Here is a 27,587-nt window from a genome sequence, read left to right as displayed (position 1 = left end):
AGTCAGCGGCGAAGTACCGCCAGTGCACTGGTAGTAGTGCCCACTGCTGGTGGATTGTACTACTTACTAAGCTGCCAGCGCCGTGCAGTGTACCTAAACTACCTTACGGAAAGCCGGAGCTGAGGCGGAGGAGGCAAAAAGCGTTGGAGTTGCTGTACGCTGGCATCATCCGTCCTCGCTTCTCGTCGGCCTCGCCTTGTTTCGTGCTTTTGCCTGCATTACTGCTGCCGCTTCCGCATGCACTGCGCCTACATCCACGTCCACATCCAGGTCTGCGCCTGCGCCATCCCTCAATCCTCTTTTCCTCGGGCTTCTGGTAGAATGTTATGTACTACCGCTACCTACACTGCTTTCCGACAAGTCCTGCTGATACTGTAGCCACTACCGGTCCCATCAGTCCCACCGCTCCAGAAGCCACTCTAGTCTACCACTTCTTCTCCCACGTACTGTACTTCGCTTGTCTCTTCCCACCCCTGTTTGCGATTGTAAACTTAGACCAAGTCCCCAGCAACAATACCTACTCAGGTATACGGCTGCGTCGAGGCTACTGCAGGCTGGACAACTTCCGGCCCAGACTCCATCATGGCGGCCATTTCACTGGCCGCTCGATCAGATGCTCTTACATGTCCAGCTCGGCCAGGTTCTCGTCCTGTCCCTCATCAGCCGCGATCACAGCGCCCGAAACAGAATTACTTGCCTGCATATGCAAGATCGACGCTCTCGTCCCGTCGTCCCCTGTCTATCATGTTCCTCGGTGAGCTTTTACTGGTGGGTGCTCTTCAGTGAGATTCTTCTCGAAATCTCCCACATTGGCCGGGTCGCACATTGTGATGATTGCCAATATCATTCTTATCAAAAATCCGTCGAATTACCTACTTAAGGTGGGATTGAGGCGCAACCCCATCATATGTCCACGTTTCCACCTCCGAAAGGCCCCTGACCAGCTAGTAACAAGTGGCGGCCCGGGACTGACTGAAGTCGTTGACCACGGCTGGGCCCGAACGAACGAAGCACGACCTACCGTGAATTCCCCATTCAGAGGGACAATTTGGCCATTTGTTAAAGCAGATTGGACGCCCACGTCCTCTAGTTGTTCCTAGCGTCATGTACCTGCGTTCACGATTGAGCGTACTCCATGCGCACTGCAGGCCCGCTCATCGTAGCGGATGGCTCTTCGTCGATGCATCCGGAGAACTCTGAAATGTAGGCTTCTGGTGTCTTCTGAACGCTGAAACCACCCCGTCGAAGCATCCTCTCCCCACCGTCGGAGACTGCAGGAGGGACACGTTATGAACGCCATTCCGTTGGTGCGTTCGTGGAAGCACGATCGGAGCTTATTGACCTTGTCGACTCCAACCTGTTGCCGCTGTCTCATAAGGTGGAGAGCCCATATACAACTCAAGACGCCATTTGCAAACCCAAGCAAGTGGTACGACTCGGCCGTTTCAAGGGATCAAAGTAGGCTCCCGGAATTTCTGCACGCGGGAGAACAGAGTTGAGAGCAGACTGACCCATTCAGACCAATTGAGGCCACTTCCTATTAACTCGAAGGTAACGATGGCTGGGAAGATGGCCGTAGCATGGCCAGTCGTTGGCATGTGGTGGTCGTTGGTGTGCAAGTTTGCAAATCCGCCCGAGCTAGCGGGCGGAACAGAGCTGAGGTGATCCTGGTCAAAGGACTGTTCTGCGTTTGAATTGGCCGGTGGCAGTGGATATTCCTGTGGCACTCTGTGAAAACATCCCTGCTACACCAGCTCATTGGGCACAAAGCCTCCAGATGGCTATCGCCCAGCATCATGTGACAAAGGGTGGTGTCCGCCACCTTTCTCGACCGGAATCATGAACAGGAAACCTACAAGTTCCAGCAGCCGCCGAGTATCGCCTCCGATCCGTCTGCTGCATGTTTCAGGCAGAGTAAACCAGACGATGACGAAGCCAACGCCGATACTGATCAATATGCGAGCCGACGAAGATCCCAAATGGAGCACGGCGACCAGGCGCAGGACTAGCAACGGCGGACGCGATGTTTTCCCAAGCAAGTGTGAACTTGAACCGCATGCGACGCCCAAAGTTGGCCAACGCTGCAGGGCCGGTGGCTGCGATTGCCAGTGCCTTTGTGGCTTTGAAGGTGGATGTGGACGTGGCTGTGGCTGTGTAAAAACCCCGCCAAGAGGCGGCTGCGGCCCCAAACTTGCCCTTGAACAGCTGAACTTCCGGTTCGACTGAATTCCTACCTAACCTACGTTGGCCGGAGACGCCGTTGCAGTGACAATGCGATCGTCCTTACCAAACCCCGCAACTTCTGCTCCCAGAGCACGTTTCTGGCAGTGTCCCTGGAGATGCCTTCTTCTCTGATGCCATGAAGCATAAACAGATCCGGGAGTATTCGACGCCGATGCACTTGTTTCCGAGCGGTCCCGATTAATGCCCTTCTCCTGTCAAATGCCTGTGTGCAGACGAATCCCAGCGGCTACGGCTGCAACTCCGTTTAACTGTCTAGATTACCTCTTTCTTGCGAGTCTCAGCGTTAATGACCTGATGTCGGCCACCTCGGATCATCGATGTCATTTGGAAACACGGATAGGGGGCAGGGACACCTTCGATGAGTACCAACGCGCGTCCCCGTGGCGCTACATATACCGGTTGGGTGCAGAGCATGACTAGTACTGTCCGACTTATCATGGCCGGCGGGTGCACAAGAGGACGCAGCGGTTCGTGCTCGATCAAGTCGACCACCGCATAACAGAAATCACGCTGTATAGCCGGCGATTATCATGCCAATTCGGGTCAAACCATCCGGGATTGGTCGTACGCCTGACGTACATGCAGTGCTTCCTGGTAGCCTTCAACTGTCATTCGTGAAGGGGGACAAGGTGATTTGGGGCTCAATGTTCCGTGCCAAAAGCGGCCATCGTGAAAATCCTTTGCTTGAACATCAACAGCTCTCCATATATAGAAGTTGGTGTGCTGTAGATAATTACCCCAGCAGCGAGGTTTCAGCGATTCAATCGCAAGCAGACCGCAGTCCATGGGCAGTGTGCGCGCTCGCGTGGATTATTGAGTACCGCTGATGGCTGTCATTCCCCTCATCGTCGTGATACTCGGAGCGCTCTGGTTAACCGCCGTGCAGCACATTATGCGCTGAGACGGCTTTACAGGTGGGTTGAGGTACGCTGGAAAGGATACTAATCCCCGTGTTCAATCTTCGTGAAGCCACCGCTGCAAGCGAACGTGGAAGCCAACATTGAACCCTTTTCAGAGTATAAGACAGCCTTGCGACGTTCAGAGGTAGGCCAGGTGGATGGAAAGAATGACAAAGCTCAGGCCGGCCGGGCCAAAGTACATTGGCAGGCGATATACAAGTTATTTTTAGAAGCTGAGGTAAGCCTCAAAAAAACTCCAAAAAGGGCCTCAGGCATGGCATACAACGTACGGGCAAAGCCAACTTGCGACACGGTTTTGATTCCAGTAGTAGACTGTATTAGGGGACTCGTAGTGGCAGATATCAGGCTACTAACCCACAGCTTCCGCCTCAGCCACGGCTGTAAGGGATTTGAGACGCCGAATAAACTGCCTTACTCGGAGCCCTACGATCCACTTGCTGGAGCTCGACGGCTGACATCGGCGGTTGGCCTCACCGGGCTCCGACATGGACGTCCATACAAAAGTTCCCCTTTGTAAACAGCTGTGTGTACACTTTTTCGAGGTCAACGTCGATAGCAGCTTCTTGACTTCCATCGCTCCTTGCCGTCGATAAATTCTTTCAGCAGGTTAATTGAGCGCGCTGCAAACTGTCGTCGGTAACCCGGTCTGCAACGTTGTCCGATAAGGACGTTTCGATCACTTCATCGCCCAGGTCCAGTTAGGGGTTGCTCATTGAGGGCTATATCAAGGGCTCGATCAACCCAGACGTTTTACGAGCAACGCTTTATACTACTCAGATTCCATCCTTCGTCTTATAACTCCGCTAGAATGGCCACATACATGCGTCCTTCGGTCAGAGTGGCCGCGGTCGCTGCGGCCGGAGCCGGTCTGGCATACGCCGGCTACCAATACAGGAATAACGCGTCTTCCTTGTTCAACACCGCACACGCCGAGTCTCTCCCCTCGGATGCCCAGGCGGCATTGAAGAAGATGCAGTGGAAAGGCTTCACCGAGCTCAAGCTGGAAAGTGCCGAGATGGTCAACCACAATGTCCGACGCTTGACATTTGCATTGCCAGACGACCAATCAATCACCGGCCTCGCCCCTATCAGTAAGTCGCGGTCTGATTGAATATGGTAGTAACTTCAATGACTGATGACTCGTTCAGCCTCACTCCTTACCAGACACACACCTGAAGGTGCATGGATCCCGGTTTTCAGACCCTATACCCCCATCAGTGACAACGGTATGTGTCTCTTTAGATCTGCTCCATTGCCACAGATTTACTGATGCCATGCAACAGACCAGGCGGGAACTGTGACATTCATGGTGAAGAAATACCCTAATGGCAAAGGGTCGGGCAAGATGCACTCGTTGAAGCCTGGCGAGACGCTACTGTTCAAGCCGTTGCATGAATTCGACTATAAGCCCAATCAATTCTCTGCCATGACCTTTATTGCCGGAGGGTCTGGTATCACTCCAATCTATCAGCTGACCCGCGCTATCCTGAAGAACCCAGAGGACAAGACCAAAATCGCACTGGTATATGCCAACAACTCCGAGGAGGACATCCTCTTGAAGAATGAATTCGATGAGCTGGAAAAGAAGTATCCTGGCCGCTTTTCCCGAATCTACACGATCAGCAAGACCACTCCGCAAAACGAGGGCCTTTACGAGAAAGGCTATGTCACCAAGGAAATCCTCAACAAGGTGATGCCCCAGAAGGCGAGCGAGCGTAGCGTCAAGGTGCTGGTTTCCGGGCCTCCAGCCATGGTTGAGAGCGTTGCGGGCGCCAAAGGTGGATTCGGCTGGACGCAGGGATCTCTGGGAGGGATCCTGAAGGAATTGGGCTACACCAAGGAGGAAGTGCATAAATTCTAGACAGTGCGTTACCCATTATTCGATGTCAGTATTATTAGTAGACTGGGGTTGGATTTCCACAGGGGCAGCGCTGTGGGAGCAATACAATGTACATAGGCGGGCGACCATCAAAACCCCTCCTCAGGTAGTATTATACTAAATCACCGATTATTGTTGGTGGCATCTTTTGCATGCATGGGCTCTGCAGCTGAGAGATTAGAAATCGAAGTTGAACATATCGACCGTGGAAGCTCCGAAGCCAGCCGGGAGCGTCAACTTGAATGCAACGAACAGGAGTTCGGCGATAGTCTGGACGTCAAAACGTGGCCACAGCGCAGGAATTGTACTAGCACCATCTTGCTATCGGCTGTTCTCCCCACTGGTGCTGTATCTCTCGACCCTTTTATCCATCCCGCTCCATGCGCATCTACGCAATGATGCTGCGTCAATTTGAGGCCGGAAATGGATGGAACCCACTCAGGCTGTGATTCCAGGTGTGTGGACGCTGTGAACGACCGCCGCCGCACCGCGACTACTACTGAAAAGTGACGTCTCACTCTCACCATGCAGGCCTTTGGTGAGTTTCCTGTGTTTCTGTTTCCTCCCATCATGGGCTTTGTACATACCCTGCGAGGATCATGCTGCGGAAGCAAGCGCTGAACAACCTCGCCTTTACAGTCCCCAAGAACAGAAAGGTACAGTACTGTGGCTGCTATGTGACATCGAGGCGTGCGCATTTCCACTGACTGCGATCGATTCATCTAGCCCAAATTCGATCTCACCCTTCGCATCATTGACCTCACCAACATCCCTCTAATCTACGGGACCGCCTGCGTCAGATGGCACCTTGCTTCCTCCAGTGCGGCTGAGCACCGTGGCCGCACGGAAAAGGCTCCAATCATCGAACACAAGGCGACATGGGACTACACGAAAGAGTTCAGTGTTCGCCTGACCATAGACAAGAACGGCGCGCTACAGGAACGAGGGTTGCATTTCGAAGTCATACAAGAATTCCACGAAGGTGGACGAGGCGGAAGCCGAGTCCATCTAGGCAATGTTAAACTCAACCTTGCAGAATATGCGCGTCCGCCTGAAGATGCCGCCGATCGCAATCCGCAGGACGAAGGCGATGACGGCGCTATCACGAGGAGGTACCTCCTACAAGATAGTAAGGTGAACAGTACACTCAAGATTGGCATCAAGATGAAACAGGTGGAGGGCGACACGAATTTCACCGCCCCTCCGCTGAGGTCTGCCATGGTCATTGGAGGAATTGCGGGCGTTCTGTCGGCAGAAGTGGGAGAAGGGGACGACATTCCCGCCATGACGAGCAAGACGAGAGAATTGTCCGAGGCCCAGGATATCTACAGACGGACACTATCTGCCACTTGGGCCTGTCAGGCCGGAGAGCTTCCTCCTGATAAGCTCATCGAGGACATTTTCGCCGGAGGGGACGGAGGTCGCCTTCCCGACACCCCCAAGTCAAATCAGCGCTCTGGACTCAGTCCTAGAGAGGAGAGTATGCTTAGCAGCTCTAGCGAGGAAACTCCGCGGCCGACAACTCCGCGGCAGCATCTGACACCTCAAATGGCCAGCTATGGTCATGGCAGGGGAAGGAGTGGCGGATCGCCCAAAGTGCAGGCGTCCCAGGCTAATGCTGTGAGCGGACGGTCAAGCATCGACCAACAAGTCCATGCAAGCCAGAAGGAACAGCGGCGAAGAAGTCGACCAACGTTCCATGAACTCTCCGAGTTTGAGCTGAGGGACGATCTACGTAGTTGGGAGGTCCGGGCAAATTAAAACATAAATCCAGATCTTGAATCAACATGTCACCCAAACATCCGCGTAATTCATGCAGAGCACTTTCAAGATGTAGGGTACTCGTAAATGCAGGGCTGGCTGTCAACGAGGCTCAACTCCATCAGGCTGAACTCGTCGTTCGAGTCTGGTGTTGCCAAGCCTGCTCAAGACCCTTCAAGCCGCAAGTTGCAACTTTATTTCTCCGGGTGTAAAAGACTGTACAACATAGAAAGTGAACCAACCAGCCATTGACAACTTGACGCCTGCATTTGAGTAAAATTGTCGCTTCAATGTCTCTTTCGACGCATTTCGCCAATTGAGAACTTTTCCACGACCGTTTCCGGCCAGGCTCTCACCTTCATGGCCTACTCCCTATCGACGTCTATATGTTAACACGTACGACCGCATTGTCGCACGTCTGCCTACGATGCCAGCGAAGACTACTACGCGATAAAGGGCCCCTGCAGGCACCTCCGCATCCTGTCGTTTCTACATCGGGTCGAAGACGGGGTCATACAGCGGTTCAGCTTCAGCAGGATGAAGACAACGACCACCGAGCCGGAGACCAACCCGAAAGCAGCACCCCCCAGGGATCAAGCGACTTGAATACGAATTCCCAAAATGACCCAGTCGCAGAGAAGGGTTACCGCTTCCGACGATGGCGACCGACTCAGACGGCCAAACTCGGGGTGAATACGCTGGGAAAACCAGCAGAAGTGCTGATTCTCCCATCCCGAAACCGCCGGATCCCAAAGGTTCCGAAAGAGGAAGAATCCCAGGACCGGCCGAGTCTGCACGAGTCACTCGCTTCGGAGCAAGAACCACTCAGCATCCAGGGGCTGGTAGCAAACATCGAACAAGTGGTGCGGGCGTCGGGAATTGAGAAAAAGCGCGGACAATTGGAGGTGAGGGAATGGGAAATACTGCGATCCAGTCTGGCCAAGGGATTCAAGTTGGATCAGTTGAGACGGTATATCGCGTACAAACACAAGAATGCGCTGTCCACGGACGCATTCCACCGCGTCAATAGGCAAAACAAGCCGGATACAATCAAGTATCTGGTTGAAGAGGTGTGGGGGTATACAGTGCCTGTGACGGAATCCTCGTCCTCAAAGACGAAGCGCAGAAGTCTGAGTCTTTACATACCCGATGAAGCCAGATTGGAACACTTGCTGAAGGACCGGAGTCAGCCGTTGAAGCGGATTGCAGAGGAGTTGGATGTCCAGATCGATCTCTTCAGGCGAGAGTCCCGCATCAGAGTTGCTGGCGTACCCTCGAACGCGGCTGCTGCTCTTGCAAGGATCTCGCGGTTGGTCAAAGACCTCCAGCCTATCATAATACCTCTTCAGGGCGCCGTGGGTGATATGTCTAGGGATCCTGCTTTGAAACAGTCTGTCAAACAGTTTCTTGATTCGGTTCAGCAAAAGTTTGATGTGCAAATCGCCCTTGCGCCTGATCATATCAAGATCGTACACAATGAGCAGCATCGCCTGGCACAGCAGGCTCATCGCGAGATAAGACTTGCACTGGAGGAAGAATGTCATGCTCAGGAAATCGATGTATGGCCTCAAGCAAGTATGGAGTCGAGTTCCCTGCAGCCATTTCCGACCCCGCCGGAGTACACTGCGGGCTTGGTGCAGTCTTCTTGGGCAAGATTGACCGATTCTGCTCCGGACTCCATGGGCTCTTATGAAATCTCCAACTCTGATGCCGAACGGACGGTCTCATTGGATTCAATGATAGGCAGAATTTCTGACTGGCTCAGTTCCCTCAGCGCGGTGCAGAAATCAAAGTCGCGACATGAGCTCTACGCTCAACTCACGGCGGATTTTGGCCAGGCATTACTACGGGAGCCGCCGAAGGACAGGACGGGTAGGATGGAGGAAGGCTCCAACATACACACGAGACCGGACAGCAAGACTTTAGGTCGGTCTGCGGACCGTACTGCCCCGGAACAAGGGCAAGCCAGCATCGTCGAAAAGCAACAAGCGTCGAGCTCGATCAAATTGGAGCCGATGCGAAATCCATACTTTACAAGCCAGATCCCCTTCCTGGTGCAACAGCTTGCATTGATGAAGCACTGGAATCCAGCCTCGTCCAAGCCAGCGAAAGATGTTGACTCGGACGCTCGACTTACGCTCCGCCTTGAATTTGCGCCGACGTCCAGCGGATCAGGATCACAATCTCACGGCTGGCCTACTTTCGAAGTCCTGGTTACCGCGGGGGAACTTGAGCACGGCAAGAAGAGACCTCCTCTAGACATTGCCAGGGTTTCGGTCGTCCACCATCGTAAATCGTTCACCATCTTATGTCCAAGCCAGCACGTGGATGTCAGAATTACCCAGCAGCTCAAGCAAGACCTTTTGTATCCCGGCGCCGGAACGGGAAAAGATCCCAAACACACTCCATTGCTCCGTGCTATCAAAGGGTACTTTTCGAGAACCGAGGCCGATGATCCTAGAGATTGGCTGTTCCAGCCTTTTGTCGCTCTGCCCGTGCATGACAGCATGAAAGGCGTTTCCGAGAAGATCGACAGTGTCGGTAGTCCTACTAAACAGAAGCAGAGAAAGCAATCGCAGCAACAGGAAGTTCCGACTTCTAGTACTACAACCGACAAAGGGAGCAAAAAAGGAACAGTCACATATATCCTTCGCACAGTCGATGTCATGGATGTGGACTCTCGCGAAGTCACAGTGACGGTGGAAACAGAGACTAACGCCTCTGGTACGGCTGGACCAGAACAACATGGAAAGCCAAAGCAGCAGCAACAGCAACGAACCGCGAACCCGGTCAAATTCTGCCTGGATCACATTACATTGACTGGCACGGAAGCAACTAGACAGGAACTTCGACTGGCCGAGCAATCGATTCTGCATCCTCCTACTTTGACACAGCCTGATGTCGATGCTTTTGTCAAAGCAGCTTTGCAGCTGGCGGATCGTCTGGGCAAGGATCCTACCAGCACCACCAAGCCCGGAATGCAGGCTGAGATACAAGTTCAAGCTCAAGCTCTTCGGCAGGCCGTGCATTCCACAGAGGGTACGGAGAAGAGGAAACAGCCATCGGTACGGAAGGATTCCGGCAAGATCAAGACCAGCAAGTCGTCAAAAGGCAACACGGTCTCAAATATGTCCAAAATGGCCAAGAAGCCCGCAAAACGGGCCGGGAAGTCAGCCAAGAAAGAGAAGTCGAAGTCACCGTCGGCTCTCGGATCCGCCACAACCACAGAATCCGCGCCCGCGGCTTGAATTCCTAACACACATCAGGGCTTGTCCAAGCTGATATCATATCCATTCATGCATGCGAGAAATGAAGCACCGGTTGCGCGTCCCATCTTGTGACGATAAGAACCTGGAGTATCCTGTGTTCAAGCGGAATCTTTGTCATTGCTATTGCTCTCTTCTCTCGCGACCTTCGCAGCTTGGAACTTATCTCGCAACGCTGTGTATATATATGTACGAGTAAATCTATCTCGAAAACCTTGGGTGGTCGGACTGTTTCCTCTGCGAGAGAGATTGGATGACTTTTCCTCATTTTTCTACAAAAGATATATACCCATGAATATTAACGTTGCATGTCATTGCTGTGCATGACCACAGTACTATAAATTCCATCACATTGTAGCTGCTTGATCCATCACCTCGAAAAAAGAGAAGACTACCTATCTAGGTGGTCGTATCACTCTCGGTTATACTCATCTTCATGATCCTCCTCTTGCAACGCCCCAACATCAGCACTCTCAAACCCCACAGCCGGTACACCTTTCGCAAACAAAACGTCCAACTCCTCAAACGACCTCCCTTTTGTCTCCGGCAATCTGCGCAAAGCCCACATGAAAACCCACCACGCCGTGGTCCCCCACACGAACCCCGCGTACCCTCTTGCGTTCAACGCTTCAGGATTCATCAAATAAGGCTGCACAATCCCCGCGACCACACTGGCGATGTAATATGCGTTTCTGGCCAGACAGATAGTCTTTTGACGGAGACGAGTCGATCCGATTTCCGCGGGTAGGGACCACCCGAGTTGGCCGACGGAGAGTTGGAACGTTAGGGTCCATATGAGGGTTAGGGAGGCTTGAAGCAACGATACCACTGACACTCTGGAAACTCCACTCGCGGCGGCATTAGCACCAGCACCGGCACCGGCACCGGCATCCGCAGAAGCGTTTGCGGAAAAAGTGGCCGCAGCTGAAGCTGTAGTGTTTGTACCCGCATCGGCAAAGAAATTCAACACCCCAACAGCAAACAACTCCAAACTCATGGCCAACATACCACCAATATAAATTGTCCTCCGGCCAACATAGGGCATGACACAAATCCAATTCATCACCGTCCCAGCTAGTGCCAGACCCGTCCCCGCTAGATTCAAAGTATATGTCGTCTTAGGGGACAAACCGACCTGTTCGAAAAAGTAGCTGGCGTTATAGGCGAACGAGGACCCCGCGAGGATCTGGCCCGCGAAACAGACGCATGCGATTTCGGTGCGGCGGAGCTCGAAGCCGCGGAAACAGTCGGCGTAGGAGGTGCCGACTGAGAGGGATTCTTCGAGTTTGTTGGTGTGGATGATGCTGGCTAGCGTCTTCTTGATAACGGCGTCACTGTCATTTTCGCCGTGGCGGTTGTCGTGGTGGTTGCCTTCGTGGTTGATGCGGTGGCTGCTTCTCAACCTCCGTAGCGACCTCTCAGCCTCATCGTACCGTCGCTGCCGCACCAAATGCCACGGCGACTCGGGCGCAAAGCATAACAGTGGAATCAGGAATATAGGCCACACCCACTGTCCGGCAAAGGGGAGGCGGAATCCCCATTCACCATTGAGACCTAAACAGGCTCTTAACACGCCAGCGGCTAATAGTTGTCCGATGATGAAACACATGTTTGTCCAGGATGTAAAGTATACCCGGAGAGACATGGGTAGTACTTCTGATGCGTAGGCTGGTGCAGTGGTTGCGAATACGCCCCAGGGAAAACCGCATAGAATTTGTCCGAGAAATAGGACCTCGATTGTGGGCGCGAAGAAAGTCAGAAAGATGAAACTGCTGAGAAGGACTAGTGAGCCTATTAGGACTCTTTTTTGCCCGTATCTTGATACGACGTGCCCGTTGAGAAGGGTGCCGAAGAAAGCGCCAACCCCGGATGCGTTGCCGACTGCGGCCATCCAGGCTGGGGAGAGTTGGTAGCCTGATTGAGTCTGTTCGGTGACGCCGACGAAGGTGCCGTCTGGAGAGGTGATTGTTAGTAAGGGGAGATTGAGACGAAAGGGATAGGTAGGCAGGTGATGGGGAGTTGGGAAAGAGAGGGAGGGAGACATACATTTTCTTTGAAAGGATGGGAAAGCAAATAGATTCGACACCAGAATCGCGTCGTAGCCTTCCATGATCACGCACATGCTCACGGCTAGACACCAGAAGATTGCCATGGGGTAGGCGCGGATCGATTCTCGGACTGTCAGTTTGTTCTCGTCGTCGAGGTGACCTTCGTCGAGCGTCCCGTCGTCCTCCGGCTTTCCATCGTGAGTGTTGTGCAGGAGATGGACGGCGTCGTCATTCTCGATATGTGTCCCGTCTCCGTAGTCGAGGGACGTCTTGGGGTCATGGTCAGCCTCGTCGTGGACTGGGGCTGGAAAAGATAAATCTGCCAGAGGGATGTTTTCGCCCGAGAGTCTGTCTTTCATGCTGCTTTGCGATGCCGGACTGCCGGGCACCGAGTCGTCTGGTTGGTTTCACGGTCAGCATAATAAGTCTGGTAGAGAACATCCGAGACAAGAGGTACACACATTTCATGGTGCCGGAGGTGCGCTACTGGTTTGGTGATGAATGCTAGCAGTGAGTGTTGAGGTTGCCGTGAAGATGGGTGCTGTCTCTTCCTGTGTCTGGGTCGATGGGCCAGAACCGGCCTGTATTTAGGTTCAATCGGCACCGAATACGACTGGCAAGTGGTTGTCGATTGGTGGAACATGGGGAAATGGAAAGAGGTGTTGTGTAAGGGCTTATTTGTCGGATTGGCAGCATGCACCATTCACCTCCAGGAATGAAGGGCGGTCGCTATAACTGATGCATAGCACCGTGGGTTGATGCCGGTCTTACATGGCATTCGCCATAAGCAGCAACGATATCAACAGTAGGAAGCAGAGTTTCACAATTCTCTGGGAACTTTGGAAGAGGTGTCGGAGTCAATGCTCAATGTTTCCAGGTCTACGAGGTTGGGGTTAAAACGTGATTGTAGGTTCGGTGATAGTGGAACAGAGCAACGTCCTCGGCCTTTCAAGGATTCAAGTTGGCTGATTTTGGGTTCAGTGCTGAGCAGAGTTCTTGACTCTTTCATCGGTTATCTTTGCGAGCATCTTCAAAGAGCAAGTCTGGACAATTCGAGGTTCAAGGCGGTCGCGCAGAAACAAGTAGAATTGGAGGCTGGCACGTGACTTCTGCAAGGAATTGCCGGCTGACTCAGCAAGGCTAGCCACCCCCTTTTTCTCTGCACAGCCTCAAGCAGCCTCTAGTCAACATTCGTTTCATGCATACAACAGTACTTCATGGCTACATCTACGACTTCACGTCAACCCTTGTCTGCCGAAGTCCATCCATCTGCTGATGGTTTTCTGTCTGTGTAGGGACTTGACGAGACTGCTGACCTCTTGATCTGACTTCGACTCCTCGTTTTGGCATGATTTCAATGCAGGTAACCCAGGCGCTTCCCAGAAGCAGTGATATCATGCTCTGTTCGTTAGCCTGGCCTCACCACCAGCTGTTTGCCTTTTGACTCGATGCAGAGGCTGGCGTTTAGGCGACTTGATGTTTGTTAGTTGATTGTATGGCACAGGTGATGCTGTCCGTCTGCAAGAGCAATCAAACATGTCCAGGTGAGCCGTCCGCTTCGAGTATTTAAACCGCTTCTTCTCGAGCAACCTGGAACATGGTAAGTCTATGTTATAGTTCATTCGACGCATCGCATCCCACCTATACCATTAATAGCACCCGTCAAGTGCCATATTTATATTATCAGTATATCTCCACAACCGATCAGTCAACCGCTGGGGATTCATCTTATCAGTTCCACCACCATGTGCGTTATCGGACCTACACGCAAATGGTGCACAGTCTGCGGAATCAATTTCGCGAATGACCATGCCTTCAAGACCTTGTGCTCCGAGGCCGAACGCAGCAGTCGGCTTTCGGGGAGCACAAAGCGGAGCTCTCACACTTACCGCGAGACCACAACCAAGGCTGCCAACGAGTTCTTTGGCAGTTGTCGGTCTGGTGTCTATACTCGCGATACCTGGATGGACTATTATAAGGCGGAGTGCAGAAGCTGTGAGCAGGGTTGAGAGGCAGGGAATGCGGATACTCCAACGGAAATGCGTTGAGTGCCGCACAGTTGAAACGGGAGAGCAGACACCGAGTCAATCAACGGGGAACAACCCTGACATATATGACCTACCACAACAATAGCCCATAGCAAACGACAGATATGCTATTTGCTTATTTGAAACGGAGCTCAAATTCTTCGGGCCAGCTGAGTCAAAGTCACGATGTCGGTGTGAGTAGTGATATGTCGGTGGTCCTTGTGACAGAATGTCTTGACAGGCAGGGACATTCACCACGAGGTCGACGCCTCACCACAAACATCGAGGTGAGGACCAACGGATGCTGCAGCGCATTGGCTGATGGCGTCCAAGGTATGTAAGTATCCTGTTCTGAGGTGAATGGCTTGACGCAGACCAGCGCCTCTGACTGTGGTCTCATGCAGCACCGTCCTCATTGGTGATATCCTGACGCCCTTGTTACCATGTGCCATGTTTGACCTTCTGGGACTAACACACTCATCTCGGGGTGAGTCTGAACCATGACTGTCTTCCCAACCAAGGCAGTGAATGTGGACAATATGAGGTATATATATCTGCGCGAGAAGGCAAGGTTCAACAGTAGACATATCGCACCAAGCAATACAGTCCGATAACTCTCGACAGCAACCCCGGATCTTCCAGCAAGATCATACAAGAGCTGTCGTCCACCGGCGCCCGCATCTTTCTCACGAGCCAAAACGAGAAGTTAGAACTGTCAACTCTTCAAGCAACCGACAATGTGTCTGCAATATCCTCGTCGACCAATATGCATGACGTGCGATGAGTGGGTCCACAAGGATCCGCCCATTTACGCCACCCGATTGTGTGAACGTGCAATGTACAACAATCCGTGCGACGAGTTACGCGAGACAACAAGAGCCGTGGACTTGCCGGGGGCTTACTGGTGCGCCCACTGCAGACTAGAGTACCAGCATCGGTTCGACGAACAAGTCTTGAGAGGCACCCCACGGGAGATACGTGAGCATGAGGAGAAGATCCGACAGCTGGAAGATGATGTCAGAGCCGAAGCTGCCTGGAGACTGGAAGAATCCCAAAGGGAGGTTGAAGACGAAGACGCCGACAGAGAATACCATCTAGGGGATGAAGAACATGAAAGCAACGTACACCCCTGCAGGCCCAGAGACCCCTTCGGCGATGTATGGTCAGGGGTGCGAAGAGACACAAGTCCTGCCGACAGCACAGACGAGTTCCGTGAATTTTTCAGAACACAGTTTTCGCGCCACGCAGAGAGGAGCAGGAGCCGTGCTCGAGGCGAGACTGAGGGTGACTCTGATGACGACGAAGACGACGGTTTGGACGAGTATCGTGATTTTTTCGGAACACAGTTCGCGCGCCACGAAGCCAGGATCAGGAGCCGTGCTCGAGGTGAGACTGGGGATGATTCTGAAGACGACGAAGACGACGACGACGAGATTCGTTACCATGGAACCCACGAATACCGCTGAACAGATGTACAACATTGTACACGCTGCCGTGGGGAAAGTAACTTGAGTAGCCCCGGTGACCTTTGGCCGGTCACTCACCATAGGTACTTGTATAGAAGTCAATAATATGAATGTTGAATCTTGAGGAGTCAGTCGAAGTGCTTCCTTCCAGGCTCCCAGGAGGTTGGAGGCGGGAAGTCGGTTGTTTGTTGTTCCAGTTCCAGTTCCAGTTCAGTTCCGGAAACTTGCTCAGCCAAGACTCGTTGGAGTTTGCCAAGCGAGCCTCGCCTTGGCATTGGTGCTTGGCTTCGAAGATTGTCATTTCCCGTTCCGTCTTCCTTTTCGTCCTTTGCATCTGGACACGATTGTGAATGTACTGTTGAAGTTTTGTTCGAGTTCGACGTTCCCGATGTATGACAGGAGCGTCGGGTGGAGGATCGTTTGTTCGTCCTCCTTACCGAACGATGGCTCGACCTGCTCCAGGTAAGTTTGGCAGCTACCGTATGGTGGCTGGAAGCGAGCGACTCCGCCGGTGGCTCCTACAACAAGCTTGGCGCCCCGATTCCGTCGCCGCTACTCCGGACCGGGCGGTGGAACAAGGCGCAAGGGTCGGGTCTGGACTCAAGCGTGGTATGTGAGGTTAAGTATAAGATGTGGCAGATCCTGACTGGGTCCTCAACTACACTTCCATTCCGAACTCAACCCATATTCCATTATAGCCCCCCCTCTCCAGACTTTGGTCTAGACTACAACATCAATCCCAGCTATCTCAATACCCTCGACACAGACCACAGCACTAGTCAAGATGATTGCTCAATCTGTCCTCCCCCTGCTCCTGACTCTCCCTCTACTCACTTCCGCTCACTTTCAACTCAACTTTCCCCGCGCAAGAGGCACAGATGACGAGAACCAAGCCAGCTTTCCTTGCGGTGGTTATGAACAGACGCAGAACCGGACACTGGTTTCAACTAAGTCATTCCCTGTTGCCGTGAAACTGGGCCACACTGAAAATCTGGTCCAAATTTTGTTGGCCATCGGCGACGACGTTGGCTCGTCCTTCAACTATGAACTTCTGCCGACCATTCGGGAAATGGGCCCAGGAGACTTTTGCTTGCCGGACATCGAAATCCCGGCAGACCTCAACATTACGGATGGCACAAACGCCACTATTCAGGTTATAACGAATGCACATGGAGACGGTGGGCTATACAATGTATGTGATTCTTTGCATTTGCTTTCAGCCTTTTGTCATGGCTTGTTCCCTGTACTTTCGGGCAGTATCCCATCATGGGTGATGGCTCTCTTCTCGAGCAGGATCTCTGCCTTGTCAGAGATACCTTTTAATTGCTTACACAATATTCCTATGCTTTCATTATGCTTTTTCCCTCTTGGAAGGTTCAATAGCACACACGGGACTTCATTCTGACAATCTTATAGTGCGCAGACATCCAATTCTCCTCAACCACGCCCGAGTCACCTTCGTCTTGTACCAACGGAACCGGCATCAGCGCCACTCCGCTGTCTGCTAGCGAATATAAATTTGCCAATGGGTCGTCTGGACACCACGACGACTCGGCCTCCAGCTCTACAGCTAGTGGAAGTGCGGCTGCCACCGAAAGTGCGAGCTCGGCTAGTGGTTCTGCTGCAGCGTCGGCGACAGGCAACAATGGAGCGGCCATTCTCAGTCTAGGCTGGGGCTTGTTGGGCGCTGTCGTGCTGGGAGCTGTTGCCGTCTTGTAGGTGATTCGGATCTTGGATCTTTGATGTGCGACTGGAGTGGCCTGGCAGCGAGCCGGATTCCGTATCTTTGAATCTCTCTACTTGCAGGAGAGAGCCAGCCTACGAAAGGTCTCTGTGCTGCCGCCCTGCACCAGCCATGTCAGTCATGACACGGCCGAAAGAGATCAGATATTGGTGACAGTACCAGTGCTAAATATATATATATGCCGCTTTGCCACAATACTGGTTGTACACATGCTTGGGTTTCCCTGTCGCTATCATGTTGTTCCACGCGCCCGGCAGACCATACCGTTGGACAACAAGCATGGCCTTGGTCGAGCTCATGGAGTGATCGACCGCCTTACAACTCCGAGAAACGGATGAGCACCACCTAAAGTGGCCCTGCATCCTGACTAATCTCGTCTGTTCGCTTTCTACAGTCGATGTCGCGAGAGGGCATCAACTGCTGGCAGTCACCGGCAGCACAATCCTGATAAGCGAGGCAGGCAGGACAGCCTTGTAAATAATGGTATCTTCAGGATACAAGGCTTGTCGCAGTTTGCACGCCGGTTTTGAGGCTGGACGGTATAGTAACGCTGGCACCAGCGAAGCTCCGAAATAAAGTTTCACCAGCGAAGAAACTTTAGTGCAAAATCCACCAATCCCACGCCCTCCCTGCCAGACCACAAGGCTGACCACTCAGCGACGGAATCCTGAGTCTGAGATACTGAAATGTTTGTGCAGGATAGCCCGCGAACGACATCAGCCGGAGTGGCGAGGGATGAGACGACATCCGCCGTAGCAGTATAGTTTGGCGAAAGCAGAGGCCCTCAACGTGACGGAGACTCTGGCCTTGAGAACAGGTGTTTCCACTCACACAACACCACGCCTTGGCTCCCGAATACTACCTAGGTAGGTACCTTCTGGACAGCACTGGCAGAGACTGGTGAAATGGGCGATGCCGATGTTGAGCGGGCCGCACGGCCTACCGCAGATTCCTCCGCAACGAACTTGGCAAAGCTCCTCTTCTGATGGGACACTCACAAATCGGAAGCGCTTGTATCGTCGCCAAATCGCGATGTAACTGTGCCTCAGCTAGGTACAAAAGCAGAGAGAGTTACGCTTCCTACCTTGTGCTGGAACTCGTTTTTCGTAGTGGGCATCCAGAGAAGAGAAGCCTCGGCTCATGGCCAGCAACCAAGCACGACTCGGGGACATCGCGATCTGCACCACAAATTCCCACTTTTCTCCACGATCCAGGGAACATACCGACTCCAAGATACTACTGCTACACCACCACAGTCTTCCCAAGACATCCTCCCTTGAACCCTTCTATTTCTCCAGACTGACCGCGTCGCTTGTGACCAAGGGACCGCTTTCAGACATGGCCAATCGCGAGAAAACACCGGTAGCGCATGCGGCCAACACCCACGCGAGCGGGGGCCGAGGGACCCGACAACATCCAATGTTGTCTCAAAGATTGTCAGCCCCAGACATTCGTATGTCGTATTCCGCAAGGAAGCGATCGTGTTGACCGAAGATATCTTGGGGAATTCATGCCATGCGTGTCTAAACCCTTGACTGGAGTGATACGCAGGTTGGCTTTGTTGTCCTGATCGGTCATCTATTTCTGTCTTATTTATCTCTGTGGGAGGCATGTCGAATTTCATGATACTGCCGAACATTTGAGTTCCGTTCTGCAACCGGCCAGCCGATATCATACATTCATCAGTCCTGTTCCTGTTCAACAATCGAGATGGGAGTCGACATGCCACGACCACTCCTGCTCCTGCTAACTGCAGCGGTGCAAGGCATGGCATTGGTCTCTGCTCCTTTACCTTGCACGGCGAACCTCAGTCTTACAAAGGCTTTCATCTACATGGCCGTTCTCAACCTGGTACTATGGTTTGTGTACATTGTGGCCATTTATCCCAACTTTATCACTCCACTTCGGCATCTCCCAACTCCAAAGGTACGTACAACTACGTCAAAATCTTGGATCAATCCAAGTCCAATCCTCTCCTTTCTTTCACAGACATCCTACCAAGGAATTTCTACTGTGAACATATTCGTACTATGACACCCAATCAAAGGACAATCAATTTATTTCTTCCGTCAAACAGGGCGCAAACCCCATCTTCGGTCACGTCAGATCCCAATTCACCTCGCCGCGCGGCGAAGACTACCGCAGATTCATCCAGGAGATCCCCAACGATGGAATCATCCGACTCAAAGGCGTGTTCAACAGCGACACTATTCTCTTGACCAACTTCAAGGGCCTGGCCGAGGTGCTGGTCACACGACCTTATGATTTCCCCAAACCCGAACCCAACCGGGAAGCGTTGCGGCTCACGATCGGCGATGGTCTCGTGACCACCGAAGGCGCACAGCACAAACAGCAGCGGAAACACAGTCTTCCGAGTTTTGGGTTTCGGCAAATCAAAGGGTTGTATCCACTGTACTGGGAGAAAGCGGTGAAAATGACCCGATGTATTGGGGCCGAGGTGTTTGGCAAAGTTTCAAGTAAGGGCGACACAGAAAAGTCAGACAAGCAAACCGGCATCACAGATATTGAGTACTGGGCCCCCAAAGCGACGTTGGATATCATCGGCGTGGCCGGTCTAGGTCGCGACTTCAACACGCTCGAAAACTCGGACGACAAGATTGTACATTTGTACGAACGTCTTCTTACTCCCACGACAGAAATGCAGGTCTTGATTGGACTGTATGTTTTGTTTGGAGGGCTAGTGGCCAATATACTGTATCCGACGGCGGCGCGACGACTTGCCAAAACAACGGCGGAATTGCGATCTCTGTCCGAGCAGTTTGTGAGGGAGAAGAGGGAGCGGCTGGAGAAGAGTGAGGCTGATGGTATTGAGTCGGTCGACACGCTGGCCCATTTGATGAAAACCGGTGTTTTCTCTGACCAGGAACTGGTTGATCAATTATTGACCATTATTGCTGCCGGGTGAGTGAGCTGCAATATGTCTCAGCTATCTACATCCCGTGGACAGCCTACCTCTCTCTGCTTTACCTCACACCTCTCCAATTTTGTTCCTTGCACAAACTCCCCGATCTCCACCACACGTTGATACAGCCCCATCTTCCATCCTCTGATCCATGCATCTTCCCCGTCCAAGCAAGGACAGCCTGGGCAAAACAAACCAATTCCAAACCGACCCAATTCCAACCCAGTTCCACCCCAGTTCCAACCCAGTTCCACCCCAGTTCCAACCCAGTTCCACCCCAGTTCCAACCCAGTTCCAACCCAGTTCCAACCCAGTTCCAACCCAGTTCCAACCCAGTTCCAACCCAGTTCCAACCCAATCAATACCCTCAAACATACCAAACCCATTCCTCCCACAATTACCTAGATCCTCAGCTAACCTTCCATCCCTCATCTTTTCGGAAAATCCAGACACGAAACCACCTCGTCAGCATTCACATGGGCAATCTACCTCCTCAGCACGCACCAAGACATCCAGACCCGGTTACAAGAGGAACTTTACGCCTCTTTACCACCAGAGTACCTCCAACGCACCTCACCAAACTCACCAAAATCCACACCCTCTGATCCCAACTCTGTCGACCTCGCAACCCTTCTCGAATCCCTCCCCCTCCTCAACGGCGTATGCAACGAAACCCTCCGCGTCTACCCCACCGTCCCCGTCACCGTGCGCAAAGCCGAACGTACGACCACATTACTCTCTGGCAGCGTAACTATCCCCGCCAACACCCGCATTTTTATTAGTCCCTGGGCCACGAATAAAAGTGTTGAAATCTGGGGTGCCGACGCCGAGGAATTCAAACCTGAACGATGGATTGATCCCGCCACAAATAAACCCAAGTTGACGGGCGGGGCGGATTCGAATTATGCGTTTTTGACTTTCCTGCATGGGCCGAGGAGTTGTATTGGGCAGAATTTTGCGAGGTCGGAATTGAGGTGTCTTGTGGCGGCGTTTGTGGCGGCTTTTGAATTCGAGTTGGCAATGCCAGAGGAAGAGATTGTGCCGGCGGGGATGGTTACGACGAAGCCGAGGGATGGGTTGAGGGTTAGGATAAGGAGGGTGCAAAGGGATTGATACGGCTATACGGGGGATGGTGAGTGGTTACTGGTAGCTTGGTAGTAGGTAGTACCTAGTAGGTAGACGGAGTTGAGTGGTAGTATCACTTTTGTTGCAACTGCGGCTACTATTGCTACTGCTGAAAGAGGGCAGGCCGAGCTGGGTGATAGGTATCATGTACCAGTGTAAGTTGCAGGGATTGGATATTCCATGCCATCAGCCCCAATCAAACTTATATGGCTTGAGCAGGATAATGTAGGTAGTTCTTCATCGAGGGGTCAATAAAGGAGTGATGTGAACCTATCTGTGTTCTTTCGGGCAAATATTACTGATTACTTTGACTGGCACACTGGCAATGGCCCTTGAGTCGAATTACCACCCACCCATCCGGGAAGGACCTGGAGCTTTTTTTTACTGGCAAGTTCCGTCCTTCAGTAGTTCTTGCCCTTGTACGCGCTTTGCACGGAGCCGAATCTATCACCTCAGTCAGCAAAATGCATACCACACTGGCACCACCACTGGGAACTTCAATCAACACTCACCCCTGAGGACAAGCCGAGCCCAAAGCCACACTCCCACTCCTCATATAGCACACCTTTGCCTCAGCACAAGCATTACTCGTACAATTCGGACTCTTGACGCTCATCTTGCCCTGATAAGTATTAAACTGTTGCACCAACGAATGATTGGCCGCCATGGCCTCAGACACACGATGCCAGTAAGTGGCATTGAGAGGCGCATCGGCAGGCCACTGCAAAGGATACGCGTCCCGAGTCGAGTATTCGTAATGCCAGACGGGACCGGTCGCCGAAGTGTTGAGACTGCCAAATGAGGAAACCTTGGCGTAGTACGTGTAGGCGTTGTAGATGGAGAAATCGCCCGTGTCGACTTCGTACATTCGGTACCCGCTGTTCAAGTTGGTTAAGGGGGTGATGCTGGGCCCGATCCAGCCGACGTTCAGGGCGGTGTCGGCGTTTCGAGTTGTGCCGTTATTGCCGTAGTAGATCATGACTTGGTCTTCGTGCGTGTGCCCGAAGAATATGCCTGCTATGACGTGGGGGGAGTAGCGGTCGATGATTTGGTAGAAGAGGTCTGGTTGACAGCAGTGGAGTTAGAATGTGTGTGATGACGAGAATCAATGCATGTAGGATTGGCCATGGTTGATGGGCGCGATCAAGGGAGGAGAGTTGTGGTGTGGTGTGGTGTTGTTCCGACAGAGCTCAGGTATCATGTGTGCATGTCGTGGCAAAGGATCGGGGAACTCTTCGCGGCAATGACGTGATAGGGGCAAGCTGAGAAGTAGGCCTTGCTCGGACGCGTCCCACCCGAACGACGAGGAAGATATGGAATTGGATATCGTGGGGCTAAGTTCCTGGGATTTGGGTTGCATAACTTACCTGTTGGATTCGGAAGTGGGTTTGTGCCGTCCCATCCTGAAAGAACGTGTCCGACAACCCACACTCGCTCGCCCTTGTCTTCTGCGTCTTGAAGTTCTTGCGCAAGGAACTTCAGAATGCCGCTGTTGTCCGGATTTGTGGTGTTTCTAGAGACCCAATGCGTCAGCACAACGGCAACAACAACCATGGTGGCCCCAAGAGAACCTCAGGGCCAGCATTGGTCTGTCAAGACTCTTACATGTAGTTGAACAGGTTGCTTCGATACCAAAAATCGGTGTTGATGGTGACGATCCTCAACTTGGGGAACTGTGCATGGTTAATGCTGTAGGCAGCATAATGGGTACGAGCCTGTTGGGCTGCTTCGGCACTGATCCAGTTGTTGTGCTGCCATAGCGAAGATACATGATCCCAGTTCCATGACCTGATCATAGCCGTCAGTACAGATTGAGCATCGAAAGGAATGTTGCATTGTCTTCCAACTTACTGTTGCTGGCCCAGGTTTCCTGGCAATGAATGAGGAGAATCAATACCGTCTGGTGGGAATACATCAGCCATCCTTATCCAGAATCTGATTGACGTTCTCTGTCGCACTCACCAGGGTTGGTATCATGATTGCCCAGGGCCGCAAAGATAGGCGCAGACACATAAGACTTGATCATGTGCCAGATGGAATACTCGGCGTACATGGTATAGTTTCTTGAAAGCTCATTTTGACCTTCATGAGATACCAAGTCTCCCGTGTAAATACCCCATGCAAAATGGTCCGAATCCGTCTTGTTTTCGTTGGTCGTTCCAGTCAACGGGCCAATCGACTCCAATGCAGAGGTCAAAAGGAAATAAGGGCTGTCACACTTGAAAGCCCCGTACAAAGGAGACGGGATTTCCAGCTTTCCCGATGCGCTCTTCGGGTTGTTCGCACGACAACACAATCCGCTGGAGCAGTTCGCCTCGGATCCAGGAGCATACCGAGGATCAATGTGCATGTCACTCAGATGAAGCACCTTGACCCTCTCCCCGCTCGGCTTTGGAACACTCACATTTTTGGGTTTGGCCCCGAAATATGCCGAAGTGTCCGAGGGCAATGTGGAGGGGCGAGGACAGAAGTTGCTGCTCAGATAATTGCAGATGTATTGGCCGTCGGAACCCGACACGTTCGCCAAAGCCAGTACTTGGGTCCAAACAGCGCCATAATTCTCAGCATCGTAGTTCTCGTGACAGGTGTCGTTGGTGGCAAACTTGGTGCTGATACATAGATCGACGAGCATGTCGGGCACCAGTTGGGGAGCTCGATGAGCTACATACTGTCCGATCTCGAGGGCAGAAATACACTTGGAACAATTTGTCCCGCTTCCCGAGATGACTCCATTGATCTCGTTGATGGCAGCGGAGACAATGGCGCTTCCGTTGGAAACATCGTAACGAGGAGCCGGGAAGAAAATCGGGTCTTCACTCTGCTCGGGGATGTTGAACGGATCGGTCAGATCCCGAGGATAGGTGTAGTTCAGTGTCTCGTCAAAGATGATGGGTTGGGGCTGGTGAGGGTCAGCCGTGTGCCTCTCATCAAGAATCTGACAGACTCACCTCCTGGCTAGGCGAGGGAGGAACATAGTAGTCCGAGAAGAGACTGGTTGGAAAGCCGGCTGGGACAGTATATGCCTGGGGCTGGGATTGAGCTGGTTGAGATTGAGCAGCATGGCAACCACAGCCAGCGAGAGTGGTTAGAATGAGTACGCGTTGACAACGCATACTGACGAGCAGCGAGACTTCAACTTGAGTTCCTGACGAGGCAGCCTGCTTGACCTACGGTTCGTACGGAGTTCACCTACCTTCGGACTCTGTCTCTATCAGGCGCATCGGCAGGTTAATAAGTATATGAAGTAGAGACACTCATGTTCCATGCCTGCTCAGCATAACAAGCAGCAATGGTCCGATGGACAGAGGATGGAAATGCTGATGATGATGGAAGACAAGTCTCCAAAGGCGTTGAAGCTCCGTTGTGCTGCCAAGGCTCGTCCAATGCGCAGCCCCTGAGCAGGCACGTGCCCAGCCGACAATCGCCCTCTTATTCCACATTCTATACAGCCAAGCCGACAGACCGGTTCGGAATCGAAGGGAACAAGCTTGCTTCTCGAAGGCTGAGAAGACTGTACAGAGTTCGAAGGCGCATGGAAGCTTTGACCATGCTCATTGGTGGCGTTGACAAGCCTTCCTTCTCGGACGATCCACCTTGGCCGATAACCAAGACTCTACTACTGCCTGCCAGTTCCTATACACTTCCACTGCACGTCATGATTCTTCTGGATGGTAATGGCTGCACGTTGTGCCAGTGTCCGGTAATACGCCAAGCTTGTTGACCGACTTCAGCACGATGTCTTCGTACTGTTGCATGCCTCTTTCAAGCTTGCGGAGGCCCGCCTTACGAACGTGGTACACTGTCCCGGGCTCACCATCATCTTCGTCACTTTCACTGCTATCCTCCCCTTCTGGGTCTCTAGAGATTCTTCCCCGGTCTACCACACGGCGCATAAAGTGTCGATCGTGCGTGATGACAAGCAGTGCGCCTTCCCAAGACTTGAGAGCTTCGATCAAAGCATCAATGGTGGCGGCATCCAGATGAGTGGTCACTTCGTCCAACACCAGTAAGTGGGGTGATTCAAAAACCGCCTCGGCCAAGGCTAGACGGACCCGTTGGCCGCCGGACAGTGCTGCGAGCGGAACGTCCGTGACCGAATTGCCTCGCAGACCGAGTTTTGCCAATAACCCTCGTGCTACCTGCTCGTTGCCAGTCCAGCCATCGAGCTGCATCAAGTGGGATAATGCCGTCTTCGATGGATACTGTCGACCGATCTCCTCCAGTTCTTCAACCGCATGCTGGGAATAGCAAGCGAACCTAGCCTTGGAATGCACGGTAATGGATCCCCTGGTTGGTCTTGGCTCTCCTCCCGACGCGAATGCCATCAAGAGTTTGACCAAGGTCGACTTCCCGCTACCGTTCAAGCCGGCCAAGCCAACGCGTTCACCCGGATGCATGACCAGGTCGACATCTTTCAAAGTCCACGTGCCGGACTTCGGGTACGTGAAGGAAACCTTCTCGAAGCTAAAGAGCGGACCCGCATGTCGGAGAGGAGACGGTTGATTCGGCAGCGTAATCGTCACCGGAGGGTCGAATTCGGGAATTTCAATGGCAGCCCGAGCTGTCAAATGGTAGCCCACCAGGTCCCGGCTTAACTTGAACCTACCTCCATGTTGACCGACCTCCAAGCCAGTCCTTTCCTCCAATTTTTTCCGGCGCGAGGCTGCTTGCTTCAACTTTTTGTCATCACCCGTCCGCTTGGCAGCCTTGACATTTTTGTTGATAGTGTCTTCCATGTGCTTGGTCTTGCGGTCCTGTGCCTCAGACATCTTGGTCATATTCCGGATTTGCCTTCTCTTCTCCCGTTCATATTCGGTCAAATTACTTTTGAAAACTTCCAAAGTCTTTGCAGGAGCCAACCGAACCAGGATCAGCTCTTGAGCTACCGCGTCCGCAAAATTTCTATCATGGGTGACAACGACCACAGTGGTTGTGGCGAGTGAAGTTTTGATATACCGCTCCAGCCAGATGATTGCCGGTAGGTCGAGGAAGTTCGTCGGTTCATCCAGCATGAGTACATCCATACGTTGGACCAAGGCGCAGGCCAGATCGCAACGAGTCCGCCATCCACCTGACAGTGATTCGACTGGCTTCTGGATTTGTTCCTCTGAGAAACCTAACCCCAGCAATACCGTATGCGCGCGAGCTTCGGTGCTCTCAGCGTCCATGGCTTCAAGCGCCAACCGAGTGGCTTCCAGCATGTCGAGGGCCGTCTTTACGGCCTCTTGTTCGTCTCCTTCATTTCCAGGCTCATGGTAGCTAGAATGTCAGTTTGTACACTTCACCTGGACGTATAGTCTTACCGCTTCTCAGCTTTTTCTAAAGCCTTTTCTTTCTCGATCAGCAACTGGCGTGCTTTGAGGCCACGAGCCCCACTTCGTCTCGCGGCTATGAGTTGTGCTTCCGCCAATTCTTGCTTGGCTTGTTCCACTTGTAGCGACTGGACTGTCTTGACGAGCTTGTTCGAGTCGGCCTTGTCTTCTAGCGCAGCGGTGAGGCCTTGATCATAGTCAGTAATTGACAATGACAAGCTAATAATTGGAACATGCTTTTCGAAGCCTTCAAAGCACGCTCCCGCTTGTGGTCACTCCTGGTTACATGTTCAAGGATCGTTTGAGCCGGTGTTTCCACCCCAATGGGATCTGACAGAGCATCAGAGCTGACACGGGTCTGACCGAGCAATAGAAAGCGGAGGTTGTTAGGAATCCCAGGCACTCTTCTTTCCGCCAAAGCCCTGAGCAGAGAACTCTTGCCGGTACCATTGCGACCCGCCAGGACATAATGCACACCATCCAAGATCCGCAGATGAGCGTGGTCCAGAAGCTCACGACCACCAACTGAGAGTGTCAGATCTTTGACTTCAATGTCTTTTGAGGTAGGGGCGTCGACAGCATCGACGTGGAAGCGACTTTGCTGGCTGGTAACAACAATGGCTCCAGAATCCGAAGCTGCGGTCGATTTCAAGGACTGGGATGGCCTGGGCATAATAGCAGACGGGGTATTAATCAAGGGGCTTAAAACAAGAAATTGCACAGATGCAAACAATGTATTAATTGAGTCTTCCGGTCAGTCCTTGATGGCAGACTGTTGTGCTGCCTACCTCGTAGACAAGGCAACCTTTATCATTTTGTAGGCAAGAGGGCAACTTGTATAGCAACGCTCAATGGGTCGAGTCCAACTCGCA

At 52.6% G+C, this 27,587-nt stretch overlaps 10 protein-coding genes across 10 annotated transcripts; 7 read left to right on the top strand and 3 right to left on the bottom strand.

The window, feature by feature from the left end:
• The first annotated feature begins 505 nt into the window (after positions 1–505).
• Positions 506–3,422, top strand: HMPREF1120_02899 (uncharacterized protein). The gene has a single exon (XM_009156947.1). It carries the CDS (start codon positions 1,840–1,842, stop codon positions 2,224–2,226), a length of 387 nt encoding a protein of 128 aa, XP_009155195.1. The 5' UTR covers positions 506–1,839; the 3' UTR covers positions 2,227–3,422.
• A 550-nt stretch (positions 3,423–3,972) lies between these two features.
• HMPREF1120_02898 (cytochrome-b5 reductase) lies at positions 3,973–5,025 on the top strand (the record flags this gene model as incomplete). Its single annotated transcript, XM_009156946.1, has 3 exons — positions 3,973–4,255; positions 4,313–4,390; positions 4,448–5,025. The coding sequence occupies 3 exons, from the start codon at positions 3,973–3,975 to the stop codon at positions 5,023–5,025; spliced, it is 939 nt and encodes a 312-aa protein (XP_009155194.1).
• Positions 5,026–5,568: 543 nt separating this feature from the next.
• Positions 5,569–6,804, top strand: HMPREF1120_02897 (uncharacterized protein; the record flags this gene model as incomplete). The annotated part of the gene is made up of 3 exons (XM_009156945.1): positions 5,569–5,581; positions 5,683–5,699; positions 5,770–6,804. 3 exons carry the CDS (start codon positions 5,569–5,571, stop codon positions 6,802–6,804), a joined length of 1,065 nt encoding a protein of 354 aa, XP_009155193.1.
• A 226-nt stretch (positions 6,805–7,030) lies between these two features.
• Positions 7,031–10,448, top strand: HMPREF1120_02896 (uncharacterized protein). Its single transcript, XM_009156944.1, has one exon. The coding sequence runs from the start codon at positions 7,191–7,193 to the stop codon at positions 10,050–10,052; it is 2,862 nt and encodes a 953-aa protein (XP_009155192.1). The 5' UTR covers positions 7,031–7,190; the 3' UTR covers positions 10,053–10,448.
• Positions 10,449–10,482: 34 nt separating this feature from the next.
• HMPREF1120_02895 (MFS transporter, SP family, general alpha glucoside:H+ symporter) lies at positions 10,483–12,477 on the bottom strand (the record flags this gene model as incomplete). The annotated part of the gene is made up of 2 exons (XM_009156943.1): positions 10,483–12,023; positions 12,117–12,477. The coding sequence occupies 2 exons, from the start codon at positions 12,475–12,477 to the stop codon at positions 10,483–10,485; spliced, it is 1,902 nt and encodes a 633-aa protein (XP_009155191.1).
• A 2,405-nt stretch (positions 12,478–14,882) lies between these two features.
• HMPREF1120_02894 (uncharacterized protein) lies at positions 14,883–15,730 on the top strand (the record flags this gene model as incomplete). Its single annotated transcript, XM_009156942.1, has 1 exon — positions 14,883–15,730. One exon carries the CDS (start codon positions 14,883–14,885, stop codon positions 15,609–15,611), a length of 729 nt encoding a protein of 242 aa, XP_009155190.1. The 3' UTR covers positions 15,612–15,730.
• A 210-nt stretch (positions 15,731–15,940) lies between these two features.
• HMPREF1120_02893 (uncharacterized protein) lies at positions 15,941–17,715 on the top strand. The gene is made up of 2 exons (XM_009156941.1): positions 15,941–16,803; positions 17,028–17,715. The coding sequence occupies exons 1-2, from the start codon at positions 16,396–16,398 to the stop codon at positions 17,328–17,330; spliced, it is 711 nt and encodes a 236-aa protein (XP_009155189.1). The 5' UTR covers positions 15,941–16,395; the 3' UTR covers positions 17,331–17,715.
• A 286-nt stretch (positions 17,716–18,001) lies between these two features.
• Positions 18,002–21,747, top strand: HMPREF1120_02892 (cytochrome P450 monooxygenase). The gene is made up of 3 exons (XM_009156940.1): positions 18,002–19,281; positions 19,433–20,277; positions 20,728–21,747. Exons 1-3 carry the CDS (start codon positions 19,066–19,068, stop codon positions 21,389–21,391), a joined length of 1,725 nt encoding a protein of 574 aa, XP_009155188.1. The 5' UTR covers positions 18,002–19,065; the 3' UTR covers positions 21,392–21,747.
• A 164-nt stretch (positions 21,748–21,911) lies between these two features.
• HMPREF1120_02891 (sphingomyelin phosphodiesterase) lies at positions 21,912–24,516 on the bottom strand (the record flags this gene model as incomplete). The annotated part of the gene is made up of 6 exons (XM_009156939.1): positions 21,912–22,465; positions 22,771–22,916; positions 23,009–23,191; positions 23,255–23,303; positions 23,366–24,302; positions 24,352–24,516. The coding sequence occupies 6 exons, from the start codon at positions 24,514–24,516 to the stop codon at positions 21,912–21,914; spliced, it is 2,034 nt and encodes a 677-aa protein (XP_009155187.1).
• A 540-nt stretch (positions 24,517–25,056) lies between these two features.
• HMPREF1120_02890 (ATP-binding cassette, sub-family F, member 3) lies at positions 25,057–27,388 on the bottom strand (the record flags this gene model as incomplete). Its single annotated transcript, XM_009156938.1, has 3 exons — positions 25,057–26,662; positions 26,707–26,902; positions 26,974–27,388. 3 exons carry the CDS (start codon positions 27,386–27,388, stop codon positions 25,057–25,059), a joined length of 2,217 nt encoding a protein of 738 aa, XP_009155186.1.
• Positions 27,389–27,587: the final 199 nt, after the last annotated feature.

Source organism: Exophiala dermatitidis, assembly GCF_000230625.1.
Source record: "Exophiala dermatitidis NIH/UT8656 unplaced genomic scaffold supercont1.2, whole genome shotgun sequence".
NCBI lineage: Eukaryota > Fungi > Ascomycota > Eurotiomycetes > Chaetothyriales > Herpotrichiellaceae > Exophiala > Exophiala dermatitidis.
Note: the sequence above shows the minus strand (reverse complement) of the source record. Positions and strands in the feature narration are given on the sequence as shown.

What these genes read in the sequence shown, in the direction of transcription:
- HMPREF1120_02893 (XM_009156941.1), top strand. Translation starts at nt 16,396, where the DNA reads ATGATTGCTCAATCTGTCCTCCCCCTGCTCCTGACTCTCCCTCTACTC. An exon ending in GAGACGGTGGGCTATACAAT is followed by an intron (nt 16,804 to 17,027) that starts GTATGTGATTCT and finishes ACAATCTTATAG; the next exon opens with TGCGCAGACATCCAATTCTC.
- HMPREF1120_02899 (XM_009156947.1), top strand. Translation starts at nt 1,840, where the DNA reads ATGAACAGGAAACCTACAAGTTCCAGCAGCCGCCGAGTATCGCCTCCG.
- HMPREF1120_02892 (XM_009156940.1), top strand. Translation starts at nt 19,066, where the DNA reads ATGGGAGTCGACATGCCACGACCACTCCTGCTCCTGCTAACTGCAGCG. An exon ending in GGCATCTCCCAACTCCAAAG is followed by an intron (nt 19,282 to 19,432) that starts GTACGTACAACT and finishes TCCGTCAAACAG; the next exon opens with GGCGCAAACCCCATCTTCGG. An exon ending in TTGACCATTATTGCTGCCGG is followed by an intron (nt 20,278 to 20,727) that starts GTGAGTGAGCTG and finishes CGGAAAATCCAG; the next exon opens with ACACGAAACCACCTCGTCAG.
- HMPREF1120_02896 (XM_009156944.1), top strand. Translation starts at nt 7,191, where the DNA reads ATGTTAACACGTACGACCGCATTGTCGCACGTCTGCCTACGATGCCAG.